Raw genomic sequence first — 23849 nt, forward strand, 5'->3', positions numbered from 1 at the left:
AAATCTGTATTTCTCCAATCCTTCTTCACTATCTGCCCAGTGTTAATGCTGCTAAAAACAACTTCCAGCTAGGCAGAGGACAAGAAAGAAAGAGTAAGCTTGGGCAGGTACAAAAAGATGTTTGTGACAAAGAGCTTCTTTGTTAGAGGTTTTGTGGCAACTGTTTTGTGCCAGAGGTTTGTGATACAGATTAGAGGCAACTGAGGTATACCTGTATCAGACCCTCATTCTCTCCAGGGAAGAGAATTGCTAAATTTCCTTCATTGCCTTCATGTTTTAGGAGTGTTGCACCACATAGTTAGAACAGTTTCCTACTATTTGAACTGTTTTGGTTGCATCTTAAGGTATTTGGGATTTGCCATGTGCTGAGAGATTTAGAACAACAGCAGAGAAGGCTCAAGCCTCTTCCACACTATTACTATTACTGTTGTTATTAAATTGTACGTAAGAGGACTATTATTATTATTATTATTAATTTGTATGTAAGAGGAATGATTCTATATTGGTATGAAAGCATCATCATCATCATTACTATGAGGGCTGCTTTTGTACCGATATAGGATCATTCCTCTTACTTGCTGTTACCATAAGAAGTTAAATTGATAAGAGCAAAGGACAGGGCCTTTTCAGTGACAGCACCTGGGTGGGGGAATTCCCTTTCCAGGGTGGTTAGACCTTTTTTCCTGCTAGTATTTGGGCAGCTGGTAAAAATGTTTTGACCCTGTTCAGTTTGTTGTTGTTGTTGTTTTAAAATCACTGATGGTTAATAATTAATACAGTAATTGATTGCTCTCTTGGGGGATATTGCAGACTGCTCTATTTTAAACCATTTTGCTGTTTTAATTTGCAGTGCCTCACCCTGGAAGCCCTGTGGGCTGAAGGGGAGTTTATCAACATTTTGATTAAAAATAAAGGCGAGCTCTGTGTGTGCGATTGCTATTATGAATATTTTTAATTAACAAGGGTTGCTGGCAACTAACAGCATTAGCTGTATGACACTGATGGCGTTACATATAACACACACACAGGGTTTTCTGGGCTAGAGTTGTTCAGAGGTGGTTTGCCATGGCCTTCCCCTGAGGCTGAGAGAGTGTGACTTGCCCAAGGTCACCCAGTGGGTTTCATAGCTGAGCTTGGTATCCAACTCTAGCTCCCAGAGTGGTACTCCAGCATTCAGACCACTACTGTATTATGCCACCTTGGCTCTTTGAGCCATACCAGGTCTCCTGCGTAAGCATTGTAGGGTGAAGGAATGCTGGCAACTGGGGGGAGAACGTCCACACTCTTCAAATGAGGGACATTCCCTAAATGATGAAAAACACACACACCCCTCGCTCTTCATGGCTTGTGTGTGTGCTTCCCTTCTATTCAGAGCTTCTCACATTCAGCCCTGGCATGAATTTCCTGTGCTGAACCATCCTTCCATCTTTCCATCCATCGCTACATCCTTCCCTCCATCGCTACATCCTTCAATCCTTCCCTCCATCATCTCAACATCCTTTCATTCCTCCATCCTTCCCTCCATCCATCCCTCCACCCTTCCATCCTTCCACCCCTCCCTCCCTGCCTGCCTACATGTATCCCATTCTCTCTCTCCCTCCCTCCTTCCCTGCCTCTGTCCCTTTCAGCCTCTCCCTCCGCCTGACATCGGGGCAGCTGCAGGGGACTGGGCTCGCTGCTGGTGCTTCTGGGGGCCGGGCGTTGGCCAATCCCCTCCTCGGCCCCCGCCTGGCCTTTGCTTCCCAGCCCAAACGATCCCGGGCTCCAGAGGCAGCAGCCGGCCCACGCGGGGGCCCCCTCTTGCCCGGCGGCCTCTGTGTGTGTGTGTGGACTGTGTGTGTGAGGGAGCGAGAGAGGGTGTGTGTGTGCCCAAGGAAAGAAGGCAAGAGGAGGAGAGGAGAGAGAACAGGACTGACAGGACTGCCCCCCCCCACCCCCCCCCCCCCCCCCCCCCCCCCCCCCCCCCCCCCCTTACCCCCCCCCCCCCCCCACCCCCCCCCCCCCCCCCCACCCCCCCCACCTCCCCCCCCCCCCCCCCCCCCCCCCCCCCCCCCCCCCCCCCCCACCCCCCCCCCCCCCCCCCCCCCACCAACAACCCTCCCCCACCCCCCCACCCACCCACCCCAACGCCCTGCTCTGGACCCGACTGCGGCATCACTGCCTGATCGAAGCCCCCAGGACAAAATCGGTAGCAGCAGCCCTCCCTCTTCCTCCCTCCTCCCTCCCTCCCTCGCCGCATCCCATTCTCTCTCTCTCTCTCTCTCCTCCTCCATCCCCTCCTCCCCACCCCCTTCCTTTCCCTTCTTGGAGGGTTCAGAAAACGGGGCGCTCTTCAGCGCAGGGCAAGGTGGCCTTCCTTCTCCCGCCCCTCTTTTCTCCTCTCCAAATCTTTTCTCTCTCTCTCTCTCTCTCTTCTCTTTCCTGCGATCTTCTCTTTCTTCTTCTAAGGAAAGGAAAGGAAGAAGAAGGGAAAATAGCCTTTTTGTTGTTGTTGCGCTCCTGCAATCTCGGATCGGGCTCCTTCCCTGGCATCTTTCTCCTCCCTCCCTCTTCCCTCCCCATCCCTCTTTTTCTCACGCTTTGCCTTTTCTTCCCCCCCCCCAACCCCGCCATACTTTTGCCTCCTTTTTGGGAACCGGGGTCCCCCTCCCTCCCTCCACCCCCAACACCGATCTCCTCGCGCAGCTGTCCCCTCTTCGGTCCTCCTCCGACTCTCTTTTCACGCTCCACTTCCCACCTACCTTCCTCCCTCTGCTGCATCTCTCCTTTTCATTTCCTTTTCCTTTTTCCCCGTTCTTCCCTCCCCCTCGAGCCTTCCTGCACCTCCTCTTCTCCCTCTCTGCTCATTCCATCGCTTCCTTTCTCCTCTTCTCTCCCTCTGCCTCCATCGTCGCTTCTCTGCGCTGCCTTCTCTCGTCCTGACGCGCTCTGTTGTTCTCTGCTGCTGCATCCCTCCTCTGGCTCCCTTTTTCATTCTGTCCATTCCCTCCCTCCCTCCCTCCCTCTTTTCCTCGCTTGCTGCATTCTTTCCGCTGGTGCCCGGTTCGATATTTGCCACCCGATCGCCCTCCCCGACCTCCCCAGCCACTGCTGCATTCCTCCCCCGGGCTGCCTGGCTCATTCCCTCCATCCTTTCCCTCATCCCTCGCTCCCTCTGCTTCTTCATCCTTCAAACTTCTGGATGGGGCCTCCTCCTTCAGCCACAGGCGCCTTGGCTTTCGGGGTAGAGTAGCCCCCGGCCCTTAAGGAGAGGGTTGCCCAGGTTGCCAACTCTTGCCTTCCTTCCTTCCTTCCTTCCTTCCTTCCTTCCTTCCTTAGCCACCATTCCAAGCAAAACAATACACCCTTTGGACCATTAGAGCACCCCCAAAAAGAGGAGGAAGAAAGCAATGCAGGTGCGGTGGAAGAGCGAGGAACTCCAAGCCCCAGTGGGATTCTAACAGCGAGGTGAGAGGTGGTCCTCTGGGTCCCATTTCCAACTCCCTGGCTCCCTTCTGAAATCCTTGCCGGCCTTAAGATGTTACCCGTCTTGCCTCTTTTTGGCCAGGGATGAGCCTTGTGTGGCTCTGTCCCTCTGCAGGACCAGCCAAGAGAGGGGACCCTTTCCCAGACCAACCAAGAGTTTCAAGCGGAGGCAAGCTTCAGAGTGACACAGAACTCTTCTCCTGTTGGGGCGAAACCAAGCCAGATGGAACTGAGAGAGTTTGATGGAGGAGTTTGATGGAACTGAGGGAGAATGGCATCTTCTCTAACCTCTTGGCTGGTCCCAAAGAAGAAGAGAGACCTCGCTAATCGATCTCTTAGTTGCTTTGTGGGGTTCTTGGGCTGGCTGGGATCCATCGGTGGGATCCTCAGATCTTTTATTGGTTATCTCAATGTGGTTAACACATTGTCAGCTTGCTTAGAGCATGCTCAGCACTCTAAAGTGGTATAGAAATGAATGCACTGTTGGTATGTTTTGTGGAGCTCCTTTGGCCTGTGGGCCGAGATGGTGGCCTTTGGTGTAGGGCGAGTGAATAGGGTGGCCTTTATCTGTGTGTGTTGCAGAGGCTTCGTCCTTCGGCTCAGAGAGATTCCTTTAGATTCCCTTCAAAGGGGTTGGGTTCTGCTGGGTACAGAAATGACATATTGGCTCTGCCTTCCGATCCCTTGGCGATGGCAAGCCTGTGATGTGGCTTCCCTGCAACCACTTCCATGGAACTCTAAATAGTGGATGTTGTAGCATACAAGGGAATCATTTACTGGCATTGTCACTCCTCCACCCCAGAAGTGTGGGGTCTGTGCAGGTGGTAACTTTCTCCCTCCTGCTAGTACAAAGACAGGCTGTGTGTATGCCGTCTATGCATGGCACTGAATGACAGCTTCTCTAAGACGCTGTGCATGTGTGCAGAGAATCCCCATTGCAGCTAGTAAGCATGCATGCTTTAGTTTTCTTCTGCAAATCTTTCTGGCTTTGGCATGAATGCATGTGTGTAAATGTGCATACATATGCGTATGTGTGCATGTGTGTGAAAGAGAGATTGAAAGAGGATTGTATGTAATTGCCTTCTCGATATCTTTTCCTGTTGTGCTATGTGGGTTAGTGCCTTGGAACACTTTCCCTGTATCGCTGGTGGAAGGTCAGTTTGTGTAAAGCATGTAATGTATGATTTCTTGTCATGGGAATGTATTCCTTGAACGCCTTGCCTGTGTCCTGTTTCAGCCAGAACTGCACATTTTATGCATTATGTACAACAGCGTACGGAGCTGGGGGGGGGGGGGAATAGGGTTGCATGTCAGTTCCTTTAGCACCTTTCTCTGTGGACTTTATTAGTGTTGTGTTGTGATTTCAAAGAGTGCCCTGTGTATGACAGTGATTTCTTCTGGTGCTTTGGTCCTATTTCTTTAGCACATTTCTAATGTTGTACTAGGATGTGATGCTCCTTGAATTGCCTGCAATACAGGATACAGTATTAGAGAATATGGTGTCTTTAACACCTTTCCTGTTGGGGGGTGGGTGGGTTGTTGCATTATAATGTGGTGCATCTGCCTATGATATGTGTGATTTTCTTCACTGAGGTGTGTGTGTGAGAGAAAGAGATTATTTTTGTCAGCTCTTTCAACGTCTGTCTCCCAGTATGATTTTTTTGTGCAGAGTACATGTAAGTCTATCTGTTTGGCTTCCTGTAGTTTTATATGCAGTCTCTATTAGCGCTTGTTTCTCTACCTTGCTTTGCCATATTGTGTATCTGTATATTATTCCAGATCTGTAAATGGTGCCATCGGTGGAATTATTTTAATACTTCTGCTCCATTCCTAGCCTTTGTTTTTTGTAGTGTGTGTGAGTGTGTGTGAGTGAAAGATTTATGGGTGGTTCCTTTAAGCAGCCTTCCCCAAGTGCCCTCCAGAAGTGTTGGATACCTACCTGGTGGGAGTGATGGGAGATGTAATCTGACACATCTAGAGGGCACCAGGTTGAGGAAAGTGTGTGTTAGTATGTCTTGTTAGCTTAGATGATGCCTAAAATATAAGGGTGTTTTTTGTGTTTACGGGCTGGTGTGCGTACATGTGTGTGCATTATTTAATTGTGTGTATATGTTTCAGTGAATTTAATGTTTGCATATTTCTAATTCATTCTTGGCTGATAGTCCTCTGCGAGAGAGTATCTTTTGTGTATGTGAGTGAATTCTGTAACGCTGATGGGTGTTTGGATTCTCAATGTGTGTGCGTGCGTGTGCGTGCTCAGTGCTAACACGCAAATATACATTTTTGGAATGGCCTTTGTCTATGTTCAGGCTGACATGATTTACTTGTTTTGCTTTGTTTTCTTAAAATCCTTATGCCTAGGAGCCATTTCAAAACTGCCCCCCTTTGCGTTATCTTACTGGTTGTGCACATCTATCTAAAAGACAGAAGGGGAGGTCTTAAGTGAAAAATAGATTTGCATATACAGTGAACACCTTCTCTCCCCATCTGCTGACACCTCTCTACAACAACCTCTCCCCCTCAAAAAAACAAAACAAAAAACACTAGTGTTTAATGTGATCCCAGATGGTGACGTTGCTGTGATATTGTATTCCCCGCCACAAATGAATATGGTACAGTGATTGCTGGAGGGAGGGTGTGCAGATACTGTGCAATTGGAACAGGGGGGGAGAGACTTGGGTTAGATCTGGTCTGAGCATTGTGCTAATGGGTGAAAGTTAATTTAGCATATGGGTGCAATTGCTGCAGAAGGGTCACGTCCTAGAATGTATGTTGCATCTGTGCTATTTTTGTTACGTCTGTGTGGGGTGTGTGTGTGTGTATGTGTGTGTGTGTGAGAGAGAGAGAGAGAGAGAGAGATTTATACAGTGTTAGCACTGAGATGTAGAGCTCAACATGAGGAAACCATAGTGGAGGTGGTGGTAGAAGAACAATTCTTCCATTTCTCCCAATATTACTCTAACAAGTGTAAAAAAAATCCCCATTCTTAAGATGGATATGTGGAGGAGGCAATGTGGCATGGTGGCTTGCATTAGGGAGATCCCTAGATCAAATTGTGCTTCCCTCCTGCATCCATAACATTCACAGACTGACCTCTGTGCCTATTACATTCTCTGAGCCGGTCCTACTTCACAAAGTTGTGATGGCGAAATGTGGTCAGCAAAACGCTGAGTGCCACACTGAGCTCCATGGGTTGGAAGATGAGATTAAAATATGAATAAAAATGATTTTCCTTGGCAGCCTTCCTCATGACCAGGGCTTGCCCTTTTATCATTAGGAGACTGGGATTCCCTGCAAGTGCATTTTGTGGGGGAGGGAACACTCTCTGCAAATATATACTGTATTTTACCCGTCGTATTGGCATACATTTGTTTTCCCTTGAAAATTCCTCAGAACAGCTTTCCACAGCCTAGTGCTCCCTATTTGTGCTGGGTTACAGCTCTCATCATTCCCAACGCAGCAGCCATCTTGGCTGGAGAGGATGATAGTTATAATCTGACACATCCAAGGGAACCACCCAATTTGGGAAGACTGTCAGGGAAGTTTCTCCTGAGAAGAAACTTACAAATTCATTTTGGATTTTGCTTTGGTGGCATTTTGATATCACTTTCCATGTAATACATCTAATGCACCACAGTTAAACCTAACTCTCCAAGGTAGAGTGACTATATGGGCTTATATCCCATTTCGTGATAAAAATATATGGGTAAGCCCTGGTATGTAAGCCTGGGAATGGAATGTCTTTTTAAAAACTAGTCTTGAGAGTGTTGAATGTTTATCTCACCTTTCAGGGAACTCAGACCAGTGGGCACAGTTTTGCATTGGGGTTGGGAAATATGTGGCCCTCCAGATATTGCTGGACTACCATACCCATCTTCTGTCCCTTTAGAACAGTGATTCCCAACCTGTGGGACGGGACCCCTTTGGGGGTTGAACAACCCTTTCACAAGGGTCGCTTAAGACCATTGGAAAACACATATTTGCATGTAGCAATGAAAATAATTTCATGGTTGGGGTCACCACAACATGAGGAACTATATGAAAGGGTCGTGGCATTAGGAAGGTTGGGAACCACTGCTTTAGAAGATAATGGTTCAGGGAAATGGGAACTACAAACAGCAGCAGCTGAGGAGAACACACATTCAACACGCCTGTTCTATTTGGCCATCGTTGTACCTTATGCCCAATTTATGGCAACGCTAAGGACAATTTTAGTTCAGAGGAACTTTAACACAGCCTTCCTCTAAAGCTAAGAGAGCATGACTTGCCCAAGGTTACCCAGTGGGTTTCCAGGGCAAAGTGGGAATTTAAACCCTGGTCTCTCAGAATCCATGCTGGCTCCATATATATGATCTCTATCTATATGATCTCCATAGTGTTAATTTCATAATCGTGCAAAATTAGCTAACTTAAATGAGTCTGATTGACCCAGGGTCATCCAGTAGCCTTCATCGCTGAGAGATGATTTGAACCTGGCTCTCCATTGTCTCAGTCTGTCATTCCTACCATTACATCACTGTTGCTTCATGGGAGATTTTCCTCCCATGGACCAGTGGCAAAAGCTATTCCAAGAGCAAGGGTGAGGGAAGGTTAAGGAAATGTAGCTGGCTCAAAATGCTAGGGCTGTGCAGAACTCCTCATCCAACAGCACACACTCACAAAGACATAGGAAACTATCTTCCAGAGCTTGGATATGTTCATCTTTTGTTTTCTTTTTTTAATTGTAACTTCCAGAATTCTCTAGGCAGAACTACAACTAACTGTACTGACTGGAGAATTCTCTGCACTGTACTCCAAAAAGATAACTTTTCCAAGCTCTACTACAAAGCCAGGTAATTACAATAGTCTATCTACCCTAGTATTGTCTACTCTGGCTGGCTGTAGTTCCCACACAGATTGAATGTCCTTTAATATTATTTAACCATTACTTTAGCTGTATCCATGAAACAGGGTTAAAGGGAGGTTTCTCATATCCATCCAAAAAATGTCAGTAGAACATGGAGCTGGTGGTTGGTATTGCCGGGTGTAATAGCTGTTCTGGATCAGTGTCTTGAACAAAGAAGCAGAATATCTTGTGTATTGCTAGAATAGTTCTCAACCGTTGGCTCTATGTTTTGAATGTCATAGAATCATAGAGTTGGAAGGGATGCTAAAGTGTTGTTGTTGAGGATCATGACGATCATCATCTTTATTTAAATCCTGCTTTTCTCCCCAAAAACTGGAACTGAAGGCAGTTTACAAATGAAAACAAATGCAATTAAAATGCAACACAAAGATTCAGTGTTAAAATGTAAATTACATTGTCAATAGCATTAAAAACATTTGAATTATACAATTAAAACAATGTAAAGCAGTTTTAGCAGGGTCACCTAGTCCAGTTTCTACCAGTGCAGAAATCCATTGTTAAAACATCTTGGACAGGTAGCCATCTAACCACTGTTTAAAAACCTCCAATGAAGGTTTTTATTTTCCAAGATAGGCTCGTTCACTGTAGAACATCTCTTACTTACTATCAGGCTATGTTTAGTTGGAATCTTTTTTTTTTCCTAGTAATTTGAACCCATTTGTTTAGGTCCTAACTTCTGGAGAAGCAGAAGACAAGCTCATTCCATTTTCCACATGACAACCCTTCAGATATTAAAAGATGGCTGTCATACCACCTCCCAATCTTCTCTTTTCTAGAGTATTTCTTCCGCCAATGGACACAGTAGTCCTGAGGAGGTCTCACCAAAGCAGAATACATCTGGACAGTATATTTCTGTTGATGTAGCCTAGAATTTCATTGGTGTATTTTGCTGTTGCATCACACTGTTGACTCATTTTAGTTTATGGTCTGCACAGTCCCCTAGATCCTTTTCACATGTATTGCTTTTCAGATAAATGTCACTGATGCATCTGATCTTTTCTGCTCAAATATAGAACCTTATGTTTAACTCTACTGAATTTTATTTTTTTTTAACTTGGGCCCAGTTCTCCTACCTCTTAAAATAATCTCATTTGCTGTTGTTAACCACCTTTTAGTCAATCCTGATTCATAGTGACCCTGTGGATGAGACAGCTCCAAGACTCCCTATCCTCCACTGCTCTGCTTAAGTCCTGTAAATGCATACCCATGAGCTCCCTAATAGTCTATCCATCTAGTATGTGGTCTTCTTCTCTTTCTCCTATCTTCTGTCTTTTCTAATGAGTCATGTTGTCTCACAATGTGGCCAAAGTATGGCAGCTTAAACTTGATCATCTTCTGCTTCTAGGGAGATTTCAGGCTTGATCTGTTCAAGGACCCATTTGTTTTCTTTTTGGCTGTCCATGATATTCTCACTGCCCACTCTTCTCCAGCACCACATTTCAAATGAGTTGATTTTATTCTTATCTGCTCTTTTCACTTTCCTTCTCTCACATCCGTGATGGGGAATGCAATGGCTTGTACAATTGTGATTTCAGTGCTCTGTTGTATATCTTTACTCTTTAGGATCTTTTCTAGTTCTTTCATAGCTGCCCTTTCCATTCTTGATTTCTTGACTGCAGTCTCCTTCCTAATTGATGTTTGATCCAAGGTATGAGAACCCTTTTACTCTTTCGATTTCCTCATTAACTAGGTTGTATGTGTGTAGGTCTTCCGTGCTCATTATTTTCATTTCTTTATGTTCAGCATTAAGCGTGTCTTTGCAGTTTCTTTTTTGACCTTCCTTAGTAATTGATCATCTCATTAAACCCCCCCCCCCAAACATTTATCAGAAGAAAACTGGGACACATGTGGCCAGGCAACACTGGAGTGTGATCAAAATGCAGACGTTATTAACAAAGAACAGTCAAGCTGAGGCTGCAGCTGTTTGTTTTTACTTGAGTCTACTGGCAAGGGCCAGATTCTGCCCCCTTCTTTTCTTCCAGTTGTGTTAACTGAGTGCAAACTACTTTTGCATTTTGAACTCAGTTTGCAGCAACTGAAGTAAGCTGAGGACAAAAGAGGGTAGGAAGAGGAGAGAGAAACTGAGATTGTTTAAAAGCAGCGGGAAAAGTGGGACAACAGAGGATTAAACAGGACTATCCATGTCAAATTGGGACAATTGAAGGGTATGTTATCTTCAATCCTGATTCTGTCTTCTGAGGTATTAGCTACCCTCAGTTTAGTATCATGTGCAAATTTGATGAGCATGCTCTCTATTACTCCATCAAAATCATTCATAAAGGTGTCTAACAACACTAAGCCAGGACAGATCCCTGCAGCACCCCGTTGTCGCTTCCCTTTAGAATTAGAAGGAATCATCAGTGAGCAATCTCAGGGGTTTCAATTATCACCCACCTACAAATCCACCTAAAAGCAGCATCTTGCCCACATTTTACCAGCTTTCCTGCAAGAATATAATGGCAAACTTTGTCAAAAGCTTTACTGAAATCAAGATGCATAACTCCTAGTATATCTTGATTCAAGTCATACATGGCCTAGCTAACATGATTGCAGGTCAGGAAGTCTGGGAAATGAAGTCCAAGGCATCTGGAGGACCAAAGAACCACTGCTGTAAGGCTTTGTGTTTTCCTTGAAGTTCAGAATGTAAGGAAACTGTATATAGCTACAGTGGGTTTACTATATGACAAAACCATGCTTTTGTATAGGCCATCTTTTAAAATGGTAATACAGATGCAGTAGAGATGTTTCAATCAGTCCCACATTAAGTGATCATCTTTTGCAGACATACCTATCTCATTTCTCTCTGTAAATCTGTAACATTTTAATGTGAATAATTAGTTCGACAGTAAGAACTGAAGTTCACTGCCTTTAATTTTTAAAAATCTGTCCTATCTCGGAGATAGTGTGTTGGAGACAGCATACTACAACAAATAGCAACTACATGATACATGCACTTTACAAGAAATTCATAATCCATCAAGCCAACCCTTCGAGGACAACCAGTCATCTATATAAGTAGCCTACTTCTCTTATAAATAGGTATACATCTGTGTGCTACACATCTTTTCCCTCTCTTGAGCATCCATCTATCTGTCCATCAGAGAACTATCCACATACTAGATGTATAGAGGGAATGTTTGAGGCCAAGTAGTCCAGCCCACCTCTCCCTGGTGTATTAGACTACAAATTCCACCATCCTTATAGAACAAGTTAGCTTAGGCTGATGTTCTCTCTTACTCTCATTCTCTCACACACCCTCCCCACTATACTTTGATGGCAGAAAATGCAAAACTGCAGCATCCTTAACAGAGATCTTTATACCACTGCATCTCAAACTATGCATTGTGGAGGTTCAGCAATAAACATCATGTTTGTATCTATTGGCTACAACTGTTGCCTGAAAATTCATTGCGAACAACACCAATGACTTGGATACTGACACCAGTCAGCACTGATTTATGCCTCCAAACTGGCATTCAAGTTGCCTCACACATAACACAAGTACAAGATAGTTTTAAAAACAGAAAGACATTAAATTAGAATGAAGCTATTAATAACACTAATAACAATTTAATAATACAATTAAAATCTTTAATAAAATTTTAAAAGCACAGTTAAAACAGCACAACACACTGTTTGGTCTGTGCCAATCCTGCAGAAATAACCCAGGTTGACCCCACCTTAATTGCCATGGCTCAGCGCTATGGAATTCTGGGACTTTGTAGTTCATTGAGGCATAAGAGCTATCTGATAGAGAAGGCTATAAATAGCTCAGAAAACCATAAATCCCAGAATTCCATAGCATTGGATCATGACAATTAAAGCAGTGTCAACCTGGATTACTTTTGCAGTGTGGATGCAGCCTTGAATGTCTTTTTCAAAATAACCATTAGTTCTCAAAAGCCTGTCAAAATGAAAAAGTGTTTCCTGCCAATTGAAGGACAGCAAGGAGGGGGCCATTCTAGCCTCTCTAGGAAAGAAGATCCAGAGTTTAGGGGCAGCCACGGAGAAGTCCCTACCCATGCATTTCTCTAATCATACCTATGGAAGAAGAGAATCTCAGAGTCCAGGTAAGCTGTCTAGCTTCTGCTTGAAGCTCTCAAGGGTCCTTCTGTGAACTTGCTTGGACTGCAGTTCCTAGACCCTGCTAACCAGCTGTCCAGCTGGGAGTTATAGTCCAAAAAAGTAATGTTTCCAATTCCTGCTTCTAATATTTCAGCAGCCAGGCACTGGAACTTATTTCCTCCATCACCTGCCTTTGCGCAATCTAATTCTGCATTTTTTGGGAGGAGGGGAGTGATGTTTAATAGGTGGCAGCTTGGAAAAGGTACTTTTTCAGGGTATGCTGATTAAATCTTCCTCTGTGCAGAACTTGTAGTGATCTTCTGTTTGTTTGTTTGTCTGTCCCTCTTTTGGACCTTTGTCTCTGTTAGTCTTAATAGACATCCTTTCCCCTCCTCCTTCAGTCCATAAACCTATAATATATTCCCCTTTGCCTCACACACATCCTCCTTCCCTCCTGTTTGTGTGTGTGTGTGTGTGTGTGTGTGTGTGTACACACATACATGCAAACTTGCAAACATACACACAGATATATACATGTACAGATCTGGAACAGGAAGGGAGATGTGTGTGAGTCGGCTGGCCATATTGCGCTGCCTTCTGTAACCAAAATAAAACAATCACAGATGGGAGAAATTAAAATTCAGTTTCTTAACCAGTTGTAGGGGGTAACATTTCATTGCCAAGGACTACAAACAAACAATGTTGTGGGCAGGCAATGGAGGGGTGGGAGTATTGCACCGGGTGTAGGATAGTGAGATCATCATCTGTGAGGAATATAGAGGAAGGGGCAAATAGATCTGACTCTAGAGCTCTTTTCCCCATGGATTCCCTAACAGTCTCCAAAGTTCAACCTCAGTTGTTTCTCCCTATCCTCCCCCCCACTATCCTCTGTTGTAGCCCAGATACTTCTTTCCTATCCTTCAAACACACGCACTCACACACACATACACAATTTTGGTCTTTTTTTGGGCCCTCTCTTCAGCACAGATGCAGTCGAGGAGGGCATAAATAGAAACCCCTGGAGACACAAGCAAGGAAGAGTGCTTGAAAATCCATTGTGAGTGGGTTGATGTCGGACTCTGAAAGCACAAACATATCTTGGAGAAAACTGTAACTATGTGACCGAAAAATTCAGTTTTTTTGTGAGTGTGTGGCAGAGAAGAAGCCACGGAAAGGGGATCATAGGGTGGACAGGATTTGAGATCTCAAAAGTCTACATCCTTGGAGGACAGAGATACAGTCATGTGCTATAAGCAGCATATGTGAAAATACACACACACACACACACATCCCACACTCCAAATATCTCTCTCATGTGACTCCCATCTACTTGTCTGTGATTTGAAGGTTGTTGGCAAGCATCTTCACATTCTGCGCCTTCAACTTCTGCAAGTAAGAAAAATAAACAGGAATGTAGTTATGGGGGGGGGGGGAGACAGCAAAATAAAGGCATTCTTCCCCCTCATGAAATTTGTCCCCAAATGTCTAGCTTTCCAAACACTAAAAACTTTACCTGAGCATTTAGAAATACAGTATAAGCATCCAAAGAAAAGGGACAGGCAAAGGGGATGCAAAGTGAATACAAATAAAACAGTTCTAGGCTAGCTGTGAACAGTTTTTAGTGTCTTAGGCTGTATCTACACTGCTGAAATAATGCAATTTGACATGGATTTAACTACCATGGCTCAGTGGTAATGAATTCTGAGAATGGTAGTTTTGTGAAGTATTTAACCTCTGTCAGAGAGTTTTGGTGCAGCAACAAACTACAGATCCCAAGATTTCATAGCATTGAGCCATGGCTGTTAAAGTGTTGTCAAACTGGACAGATGCAGCCCTACTCTCTGCAATGCTAGAAATTTGGGGACTGAAATAAAATTTCATTTTTGGAGGGGGCAGAATGTTTTTGCCTCTTTCTTTAGTTATATCCCTTGAAATACGGTCAACAAATGGATAAAACGTAACATCATCCAGACATGCCTACAAGTTGCAGAAATTTGCCCCAATGAATTTGCGGCTTGAATCGTGTTGGTAGTCCCAGCTAAAGTAGACCTGTTAAAACCAATTGGTTTTATATAATGTGTACTTGCGTGTGTGTGTGTGTTTGTGCATGTCCCTGTTCTTGTCTCTGTCCATGTGCCTTCAAACTGATTTTCTTCTGGCAACCCCATAAATTTCATAGAATTTCTTAGGCAAGGAACACTCCGAGGTGATTTTGCCACTTCCTTCCTCTGAAATACAGCTCCTACAATTCTTAACATTCAACAGTTGGTGAAATTGTAGTACGTTAGTTGAGAATTACTATTAGGATGCAGCCTTACATTTGCTGGGCTGCCATGAAAGGTATACAGTCAGCCCTCTGTATCACCAATTCTTTATCCACTGATTCAACCATCCACAGCTTTAAAATATATTTTAAAATATATGTATTCCAAAAAGCAAACCTCAGTTTTGTCATTTTATATAAGGGACTCCATTTTACTATGGTGTTGTTTTTAATGGGACTTGAGCATCCACAGATTTTGGTATCTATGGGACGTCCTGGAACCAAACCCCAGTGGATCCCAAGTGAACACTGTACCAGCCTTTCAGATGCTTAGGAAATTAGTTTTTTGGACTACAAATCCCTTCAGCCAGTATAGTTAGTGGGGGGGGGGGAGTTAGGGAGCTGTAGTCCCACAATAGTTATTTGGTGTTATGAACCTGTGATTCCTAAAATCCACAGGGAAAGGTAAATGAACAAAAATAAACATGCTGCTTTCTTTTCATTGCTGAAGTCCATCACTTAAGGGTTCAGGAGCCACTTATGAAAGAGGACACAACATACCCTCCAACATTTTAATGATGACAACTGGGACACAAATAGCCAACCCACATCAAAGTGTGGCCAAGATGACAAAAATTATTGAGAAAGAACAAACAGCCTAGAAAAGACAGCAGCAGTTTGCTTTAGGCTGTGCCTACTGGAAAGGACACGATTCTGCCCCTCTTTTTCTCTCTGTTGAGTTAACTGAGTGCAAACTGCTTTTGCACTTTGAATTCAGTTTGCAGCAACTGAAGTAAGTGGAGGATAGGGGAAGTGGAAGTAGGAGAGAGAAATTGGGACATTTTAAAAGGAGATGAAAAAGTGGGACAGCAGAGGCTTACTTGAATTTTTCCTGCCAAATCAGGATAGTTGGAGGGCATGATAGAGATTTTCTTAAAATTTCCTTATGCTGTTTGACATTCATAGGTTTAAATTCAGAAATATGACTACTATCTATATAAAAGCACTGTATAATGCATGTCATTTATACTAGGGAAGGCATGGCAGGGTGATATGTGTGCTTAGCTGGTCTGCTACCCAGCAAGTTCAGGACCCTTCCCTGCTCTCCCTTTTTAACATTCTTCATAGGGATGCCATAATTATTTCTGAGATGGAGGGTTCAGTATTGGCAGGCAAATTGTTATTCATTTTGCCTACTTGCAAGTACTTGTAGGAAGAGGGCAAATCACTTTCCCCTTCCATTATCACCTAGGTATTCTTTACTATGAAGAGCCTTGCAAGCACAATGTGTATAAAAAGTGCTCTCCATGGGTTCAGTGTAACTTATTCCCAAATTCAGTATGCATAGGGTAGATTACAGGCAGCCTTTATTATACATGCGAGTGTTCAATGGCAATACTATCTTATATTTTTAGTACTTGATTATTTAGTACTAGATCATGCCTGAAGGTTCAGCTATATAGGAGTTTTTGTGGTCCAGTTTTGCTATCTTATTTTGGTGGGGCTCACCCCATCCACCCCCATTCTAAGGTCCATGGTTCTTTGTCTTTAAGCCATCCTTGGCCTGAACACCTGTCCAAGAAAACACTTGGATAGCCTTCAATTGAGCATATCCTTCTCTGCAAATAAAACTACCTCCCCCCACTGGAAGGCCAAAAGCATGGGGCATAAAACTGGGTTAGAGTGAGGGATACTTTGAGGTTAAGATGAGATTTCGTTCCATTTCAGTCTGAGAAAAGACAATTTTTCCTAGCCAGTAAACAGCTCCAGAACTTTCAAGATTGACTGAGCATCCACAGATTTGTCTTTGGAGATTTTCAGATGTGGAGAAAAACAGGAGTAAAAGGCATAATTCCAGCATAATTGTGCAATTGCGCTGAAGATTTCCAGACAACATTGCTCTCATCCAAGACATCTCCCATGAAGAACCCGGAATGCTCCTGCTACAAACCATTCACAGGGAAGTTCTGTAAATGGCTTCTCAATAGCGCGAATGAAGTGCAATTGCAAGGGTGCGAAAGTTAATCACGCTTGATTCATGCTATTGGGAAGCAACCAGGGACATTTACCCAGACTACATTTCAGTAGAGGCAATCCATTTTCATTGCCAGGATAAGTTTTGCAGTGGATTTCACTCTTTTTTTGAAATATGGGCACAATTTTGTTTACATTAGATTAAAATAATGTGGTGAAGTAATAAATTGTATTTTATTGTATTTTATTCTATGCAGGATGGAAATATGATTTGCAGACATGTGATGTAGGGCTGAAATGGTGCATGTGCAAAACAATCAATTCCAATTTACTAATGATTCATTCATGGATGTATACAGAATGTTATCGCTATATTATTTAGTATTGATGTTGTTATTATCACATAATTGTGCGACTATGTAAAAATATTCAGTAGCTATAGCGCTACTCTTGTGTTAACTTTCACTACCACAATTATTACTGAATTGGCCCTGGTGTGATAACCTCCTTTGTCACTCTCTGAGTATAACTTCCCCTTAGACACACTGCTATAGATGTCTAGGTCAAGTGGCTTGGCTTCTGAACCTCAGGAAAAATAACCAGCAAGCTGGGCACAATTGTTACAGGACAGGGCATGGGTGCAAAATCAGCTTGGACAAGTTACTGTTTTGGAGTATAACCCCAGAACCTTTTCTCCCTACTCTGTCTACATTTGTTTGTAGAAGGTGTATATTGAAGACAAGAACCAGAGAGTGGTTCGGGGAGAAGTAGTCCAGAACAGTAACTTTTCCAAAGCTCTAGGAAGAGAATGGCCAGCCTTTTCTTACTGCTCTTTCCAAATCTGTTTGTAAAAGATAAAAACTGCAGAGTGGCCTTTGGGGGAGCAGAGTGGGGAGGTGCTTGACACTCAGTTGTGAGAAAGTGTTGTAGGAAGAGTGGCCTGGGGTTGGTATCACTGGACAGTAGCTGAGGTTCATTTTTTAAGCCCATTGCCAACTCCCAGAGCCATAAGGCCTTCTTGCTGGTGTTCCTTGTGTTCCTCTTCTTCCTCTTCTCCATTCTTATTGTTGATATATCCTATCCACCTGCCCTCCATAGCCATGCAAGAGGGAGCAAAGGTGAACATCTTTTTCACTCCCCCTGCCCTCTCTTCTTGGGTAGTTGTCTTGGTGGGGTCCACATTCAGGCAGAAAATGAAGTGGTTTATCAGTAAGCCATCAGTCATGGAGTAAAAAATCTGCAACCTTTAGTGGATGCAAAGGAGACAGGTCATGTAGCTCATCAAACTCTGTCCACTTTGCATCCTTCAGTCTCTATACCCTGATGGAGCTGCCTCATCCCGCCCAGTGATAGGGATGGCTCTGAACAGTGGCCTCTTTGCCTTGCATAGCTCCTCCAGAGAGCCCACTGTTGAGTCTGTTGCCAGCTCAAAATATCCACTATAGCCATTTGGACCATCACTGGTCTCCTCAGCATCCCTGTATCTATATTTGGAAGCCAGGTGACAACTCTTTAGCTTGTAGAACATGATTCCCAAACTCTGATTCTCCAGGTGTTTTGGACTTTAGCTCCCAGAAGCCTCAGTCATCTGGTCTGGGATTCTGGGAGCCAAAGACACTTGGATGGCCAGAGGAAATTAAAAAAGCAGATGACAGAATCAAAACCTGCTGGCTGGATTGTTTTGGATATGTGTGGATGGATGGGATTAACTTTATTTTTTTTTTTAAAAAAAAAAAGCTTGTTTACTTATTTGTTTATTTTGCCGCTGTTGGCTGTTGGCAAAGGAGAGAGTCTGCCACAATGGAAGGGGATGCTAGGGGCTCTGTGCATCCTGGGGCTATCACCCTTCAGGCTAAACTGGATCATTTCTGATGTGCTAGAATTATAGCATTTTGATTTATCCAGAGCATTCAGATTCAACAATGAGTCTTATCTCTGTATTGATCTTGACTAATGTTAGCCATTCATGAATGCAGATGTTGACTAGTTGGAACAAACCTGAACCAAATATTATTCTGCAATATTCATATTGATAAATGTATGAGTGCTTTCTGCTCCCACCTTTAAATACTCATAAAACATTTTTCAGTACACAAGAAACTGCTGTATATTGAGTCAGATTGTTACTCTGTCTGCATTGGCTTGGAGTGGTTCTCCAGGGACTGACAAGAGTGTTTCCCAGACCTCTCTGGAAATTCCGGAAGGGATTGAAAAATTGGGATCTTAGGCATGCAACATATGAGTACTGCTGTGGAATTGCAGCTCTTTCCCCTATTTATTTTGTAAATGTGTATTGCTAGGCTGTGCTCAAGAGACTGTTATTGGGATTTGTGTGTCTTTGTGATTGTTCAGATTAGGGTAGCTAAGACAGCTAACAGAGTCTTCAAAACAGAACTGGGCAAAACCATTACTATGCAGTTGCCTCTCTATTTTGACTCCTCCTGTAGAATTCCAGCATGATTTGCCTACATGTTGACTGTATTCAGCCGTTGATTCAGTGGGTCTACTCTAAGTCCTCAGAGTATTCAGTATTCAGGACTTGGGCAGAGGCTGTGGACCCATTTCCTAATCGAGGTCCACTAATCATGCCTGCCCTGGGCTTTCCTGGTATGGTCTGTTGGGTGAGAGAACATGTCATGGTGGACACTGACTTCCATACTCATCTGTGAAATTCATAATAGCTATTGCAACCTTCCCCAACCTGGCGCTGTCCACAATTGGTGCTGAACTGTAGGGAGTTGTACAATGGAAATTTCTTGCTGATACCAGTAATGGCAGGGAGGGACATTGTTAGCATTTCCCTATCCTGAACAGCAACTGGAGTTGGGGGCGTATTTGAGAGCAGTGGTCCTCAGCCTTTGATCCTCCAGATGTTTTGGATTTCAGCTGCCTGGATAGCTTGTTCATTGCTCATGCTGGGTGGGACTTCTAGGAGAGGAAGTCAAAAGCATCTGGAAGACAAAGAAGCTGAGGACTGGTATTCTAGGTCACGCTCTAAGTTTCTTGTCATAGCTAAGGCCAGCAGGAACTGTAGATGGGATGCAGAGTTGTGTTTTTACAACTCATAATGTAATTTGTTGGTTGGTACCTTCATGTTGTTTCCGACTTATAGGGACCCTTAGGTGAAACTATTACAGGATTTTCTAGGGCTGAGAGTGTGTGACTCACTCAAGATCACCCAGTGGGTTTCCATAGCCAAGCAGGAAATTGAACCCTGATCTCCAGAGTCACTACACTTTGCTGGCTCTCACACCGTGCCATATAAATAGCAACAACAGGAATAACAAATAGTAATAATCTGTTTGTCCTTATGTCTAATGATACTTCTGACATTTTACACACTTAAAACCTACTGTAATTGATCACTATAATAACAAAATTCATGTACTGTATATATTTAAATGTCATTTTCTAAAAAGAGTGCGGCTTTTGTTTCTGTCATAGTGGGACCCAGATTCTTTCACAGAGTGATTGTTGGAATGTAAGATGTGAAAGACTGAGAACAGTGTCTGTAGACCAACCTTTCATGGTGTGGTGCTCTCCAGTGTGTTGGACAACAACCCCCCCAAACCCCATGTAGCATGACCAATAGATATGGCGGCTGGGGATGGTGAGAGCTCCAACACAATTGGAGGGCATCCAATTGAGGAAAGCCATCGTAGATAATACCAGAAAAAAATCTGCCCTGAGATTTTCTAGCAGTTGCCCAAAGGTCTCTCATTGTGTTGAGAGGAAAGTTCACAATCTATAAAGTTAGGGAGTGGAGCGACTTGGTCAGGATCGGCAACTGTGGCATGTCCATTTTCAATCTCTGGGAGTCATACAGACCACCTAATATGCCACAAACTGAAAGCAAAATGGTTTCAGTTTCAGAAAGTAAAATGGTTTCTGGCACTGAACCCTCTTTGTAATATTAAATAATGCAGCCTCCTTGCCCACTGAAACATATTTAAAAGGTGAATTGCCACTTCTTTAGGCTGTCAATTTATCCTTTGGCGGAGAGCTGGAGGAATTAAGGGCAGCCTGAAGAATTTGGTAGGGTCAAGAGTAAGGATGTAATTCTTCACTACATTTATTCTCGAAAGAAGCAATGAGGAATTTTAACAATAATTTCTCATTGTGAGACAGTCCTTGAAAACCACATTGTTTTCATAATCTATTTTTTAGGTTCTATTCTGTACAAAAGTTGCACATGGTTGTTTTGCACAGAAAAACATGTGCATATTCTGCACAGGCAATAATGTTTCTATGCAGAGATATTTCCCCTGCTGAAAATGTTATTATCTGTGCATGAAATGTTGTTTTCTGTGTGAAGCAACTTCATTCAACTTTTGCGCAGAATATGTCCCTAAACTGTGAAAATTCTCATCAGTCAGGATTTTTCTCATCAGAGTTTCTCAACACTTGAAAAACAAGTTTTAAATCATTTTGCAAATATTTTATAATAAAAATATTATAAAATCCCTATTCATCCCTTGAGTGGCTGCATGTGCCCCAGAGTGCGCTTTGCCATGTCTAAATCATCCTAGAACCCTTGGGTTCTTCGGGAGATAAATAGAGGCACTTAGAGCCAGTGTACCCAAATTTTCATGGATGAATAAAAACTTCTTGGAAGTAAAAGCAGAATATAGGAGTCCATGGCTTTTCAGTGTTGGGGGTTTCACTCTTGGACAGTTGGTAGGTTTGACTGGGGAGAGGGCTGCAAAAGTTCAAAGTTAAAGTAACTGCAAGGTCTAGGAGATGTAATTTTTGTGACCCTCTGGATTCTCTGATTGACTCTTGTTTATTCTGCTGCAGGTCTTTGCGCTACATTTGGCCAGTGGCTCCCCCTGTCACCTAGGATGAGTAACTGCAGCAGCCGTGCCTTGACCCTACTGTCTAGTGTTTTTGGAGCGTGCGGGCTGCTCCTGGTGGGCATTGCTGTCAGTACGGACTACTGGCTGTTCATGGAGGAAGGGATTGTATTTCCACAGAACCAGACCACGGAGATAGTCATGGCGCTCCACGCTGGCCTCTGGAGGGTCTGCTTCTTTGCTGGTAAGGATTCTTGGAAAAACCACATTTTCTTTTAGGCTGGTCATCTTGTATGCTCAAAGACACCAAAAGAGATGCTGAGGTCAACATCTCATCTGCAACATGGGAGAAGATCAGAGCTCGTGACTCTGATTTTGGTTGGATGGAGAATCTGCTCCAGGTTTACTGTGAACATCAAAGGCGCCTGTCAAAGGACAGATTAAAGGCCAGATGTTCAGATTAAAACCCAGAGTAGATCCACCAACCCAGTGACATGGAAACTGCCAGCAACCACTAGGTCAGAGCTTGGAAAAGTTACTTTTTTGGAATGGCATTCCTAGTTTTCCCTGTGCTAGCTGGTGTTTCTGGGACTGGAGTCCAAAAAAGTAACATTTCCCTGTTTTGGACAAGATCCAATGTGCTTCATAACTCTTGCATAATGTTCTCAGCTTCTGTAATGCAGGTTTGCAGACAAGAAATTGGTAACTAGTGAGTGACAAAGTCATGCACTGAGGGCACACTAAAGTCCTGCACTGTTCATAAATCTCAGCCTACATGTATTTCCAGCCAAAGTCTTGGAAAGCTGAAGTTGCAATTCATAACTGACTTGCATAAAAGTGGCAGTCTTTTCAAGGATCTTTGATGCAATCCAGCAACTTGGGCCTCTGAAAGCTCCTTCAAATGCCCACCATTTGGGAAATGTGGGTGATGAATGGAACCTTGGTACTAATCAAAAAGGTTGGAAAGGTAGAGCAGCCTGAATGCTGGCAGCGTTCAGCTTCAAAACAAGAAGATTTGGCAGGTTCAGAACTGCCCTTGGTTTGAGGAGGTTTGGCCTACTGCTCAATAGAAATCCATCTTCCTTTCACTTTTAAAACCACTGGGGACCTGTATCCCAAGACTTGGCTGTTGAGTTCAAATTATAATGTGATTTCTCTCTCATCCACACCCACTCCAACATGCTCATTTGGATTCCTGGGTCACAGTCTCTTTTCCATACCCTCCAGTATTTCACAGATGAAAACAAGGATGCATGGTCAAGCAACATTAGAATATGGTCAAGATGGCAAAATTTATTTATGCTGAAGAACACACAAGTGAGGAGAGACTGCAGTAGTTTGCTTTTGCTTGAGCCCACAGGGAAGAGCAAGAATAGTGGAAGCTACCCCTGCAATTTGAACTCAGTTTGCAGCAACTGAAGCAACCTGAGGACGAAGGGAAAAAGTGGGGGGAAGAGAGAGAAACTGGGACATTTTAAAAGCCACTGAATAGTGAGATGACAGAGGATTAATTGGGACTGTCTCTGACTAATCGGAACAGTTGGAAGATATGCTCTCCTTTCCACAGTCACTCCTGTCCTTCCCCTGCACCCTGTGTGAGGTTCTTTCCAAGCTCCTCTTTCATCTTAGCCTAGCCATCTTTCAAATCTCTAATTTGCTTCTTTTTGCTGCAGAGCTGTATCACTAAATCTTGACCCCTTAGTCAGTTTCCAATTTTATTTGATTTGACTGATACCCTGCCTTTCCCCTAAAACTGGGATTTAGGAAATAATCCAGTTTGAGACTGCTTTAATTGCCCTGGTTTAATGCTTGGGAATTCTGGGAACTGTAGTTTTGTGAGACATTTAGCCTTCTCTGTTCTCAAGATTCCCTAGCATTGAGTCAGGGCAGTTAAAGTGGTCTCAAACTGGATTATTTCTGCAGTGTGTTTTGAACCATAGATTAAAAAAATACAGTAGTTTGAAATGCAAACTTGGTCAATATAAACCTGAGGAAGGCTGTAAATAACAAGATCTTTTGCTGGATTCTCAGTCCTGGGGCCACCATACAGCATATTGAACAGTATACAGTAAGAGAAGGTAGGCCCAATGTCTTCCCTAATCGGGCCTAATTAGAGTAAGAAGAAGGGCCCTCCCTCCAGTCCATCTGCCATGGTCTGGGCATCAGAGGGAGAAGCTCTGCTGGACTTTCCCCCTTCCCTGCTGCTATTCCCTTACCCTTTTGTGTCTTGTCTCTTTAGATTGTAAATCTGAGGGCAGGGAAATGTCCAATTAACAATTTGTAAGCCGCTCTGATAACCTTTTGGCTGAAGAGCGGGGTATAAGTAAATAAATATTATTATTATTATTATTATTATTATTATTATTATTATTATTATTATTAT

The 23849-nt window shown here is 43.5% G+C and overlaps 1 protein-coding gene across 2 annotated transcripts in view; it reads left to right on the forward strand.

Annotated features, from left to right (window-relative positions):
- The first annotated feature begins 2849 nt into the window (after nucleotides 1–2849).
- The window catches only part of CACNG7 (calcium voltage-gated channel auxiliary subunit gamma 7), a 53214-nt gene continuing 32214 nt past the window's right edge, over nucleotides 2850–23849 (forward strand). For both annotated transcript variants that reach the window (XM_042476772.1, XM_042476773.1), the window contains exons 1-2: nucleotides 2850–3447; nucleotides 21471–21710. In XM_042476772.1, coding sequence (XP_042332706.1) covers nucleotides 21515–21710 — 196 coding nt within the window. In that variant the 5' untranslated portion in view covers nucleotides 2850–3447; nucleotides 21471–21514. The remainder of the gene's footprint in view (nucleotides 3448–21470; nucleotides 21711–23849) is intronic.

The sequence above is a fragment of the Sceloporus undulatus genome, chromosome 6 (assembly GCF_019175285.1).
Source record: "Sceloporus undulatus isolate JIND9_A2432 ecotype Alabama chromosome 6, SceUnd_v1.1, whole genome shotgun sequence".
Classification (NCBI taxonomy): Eukaryota; Metazoa; Chordata; class Lepidosauria; order Squamata; family Phrynosomatidae; genus Sceloporus; species Sceloporus undulatus.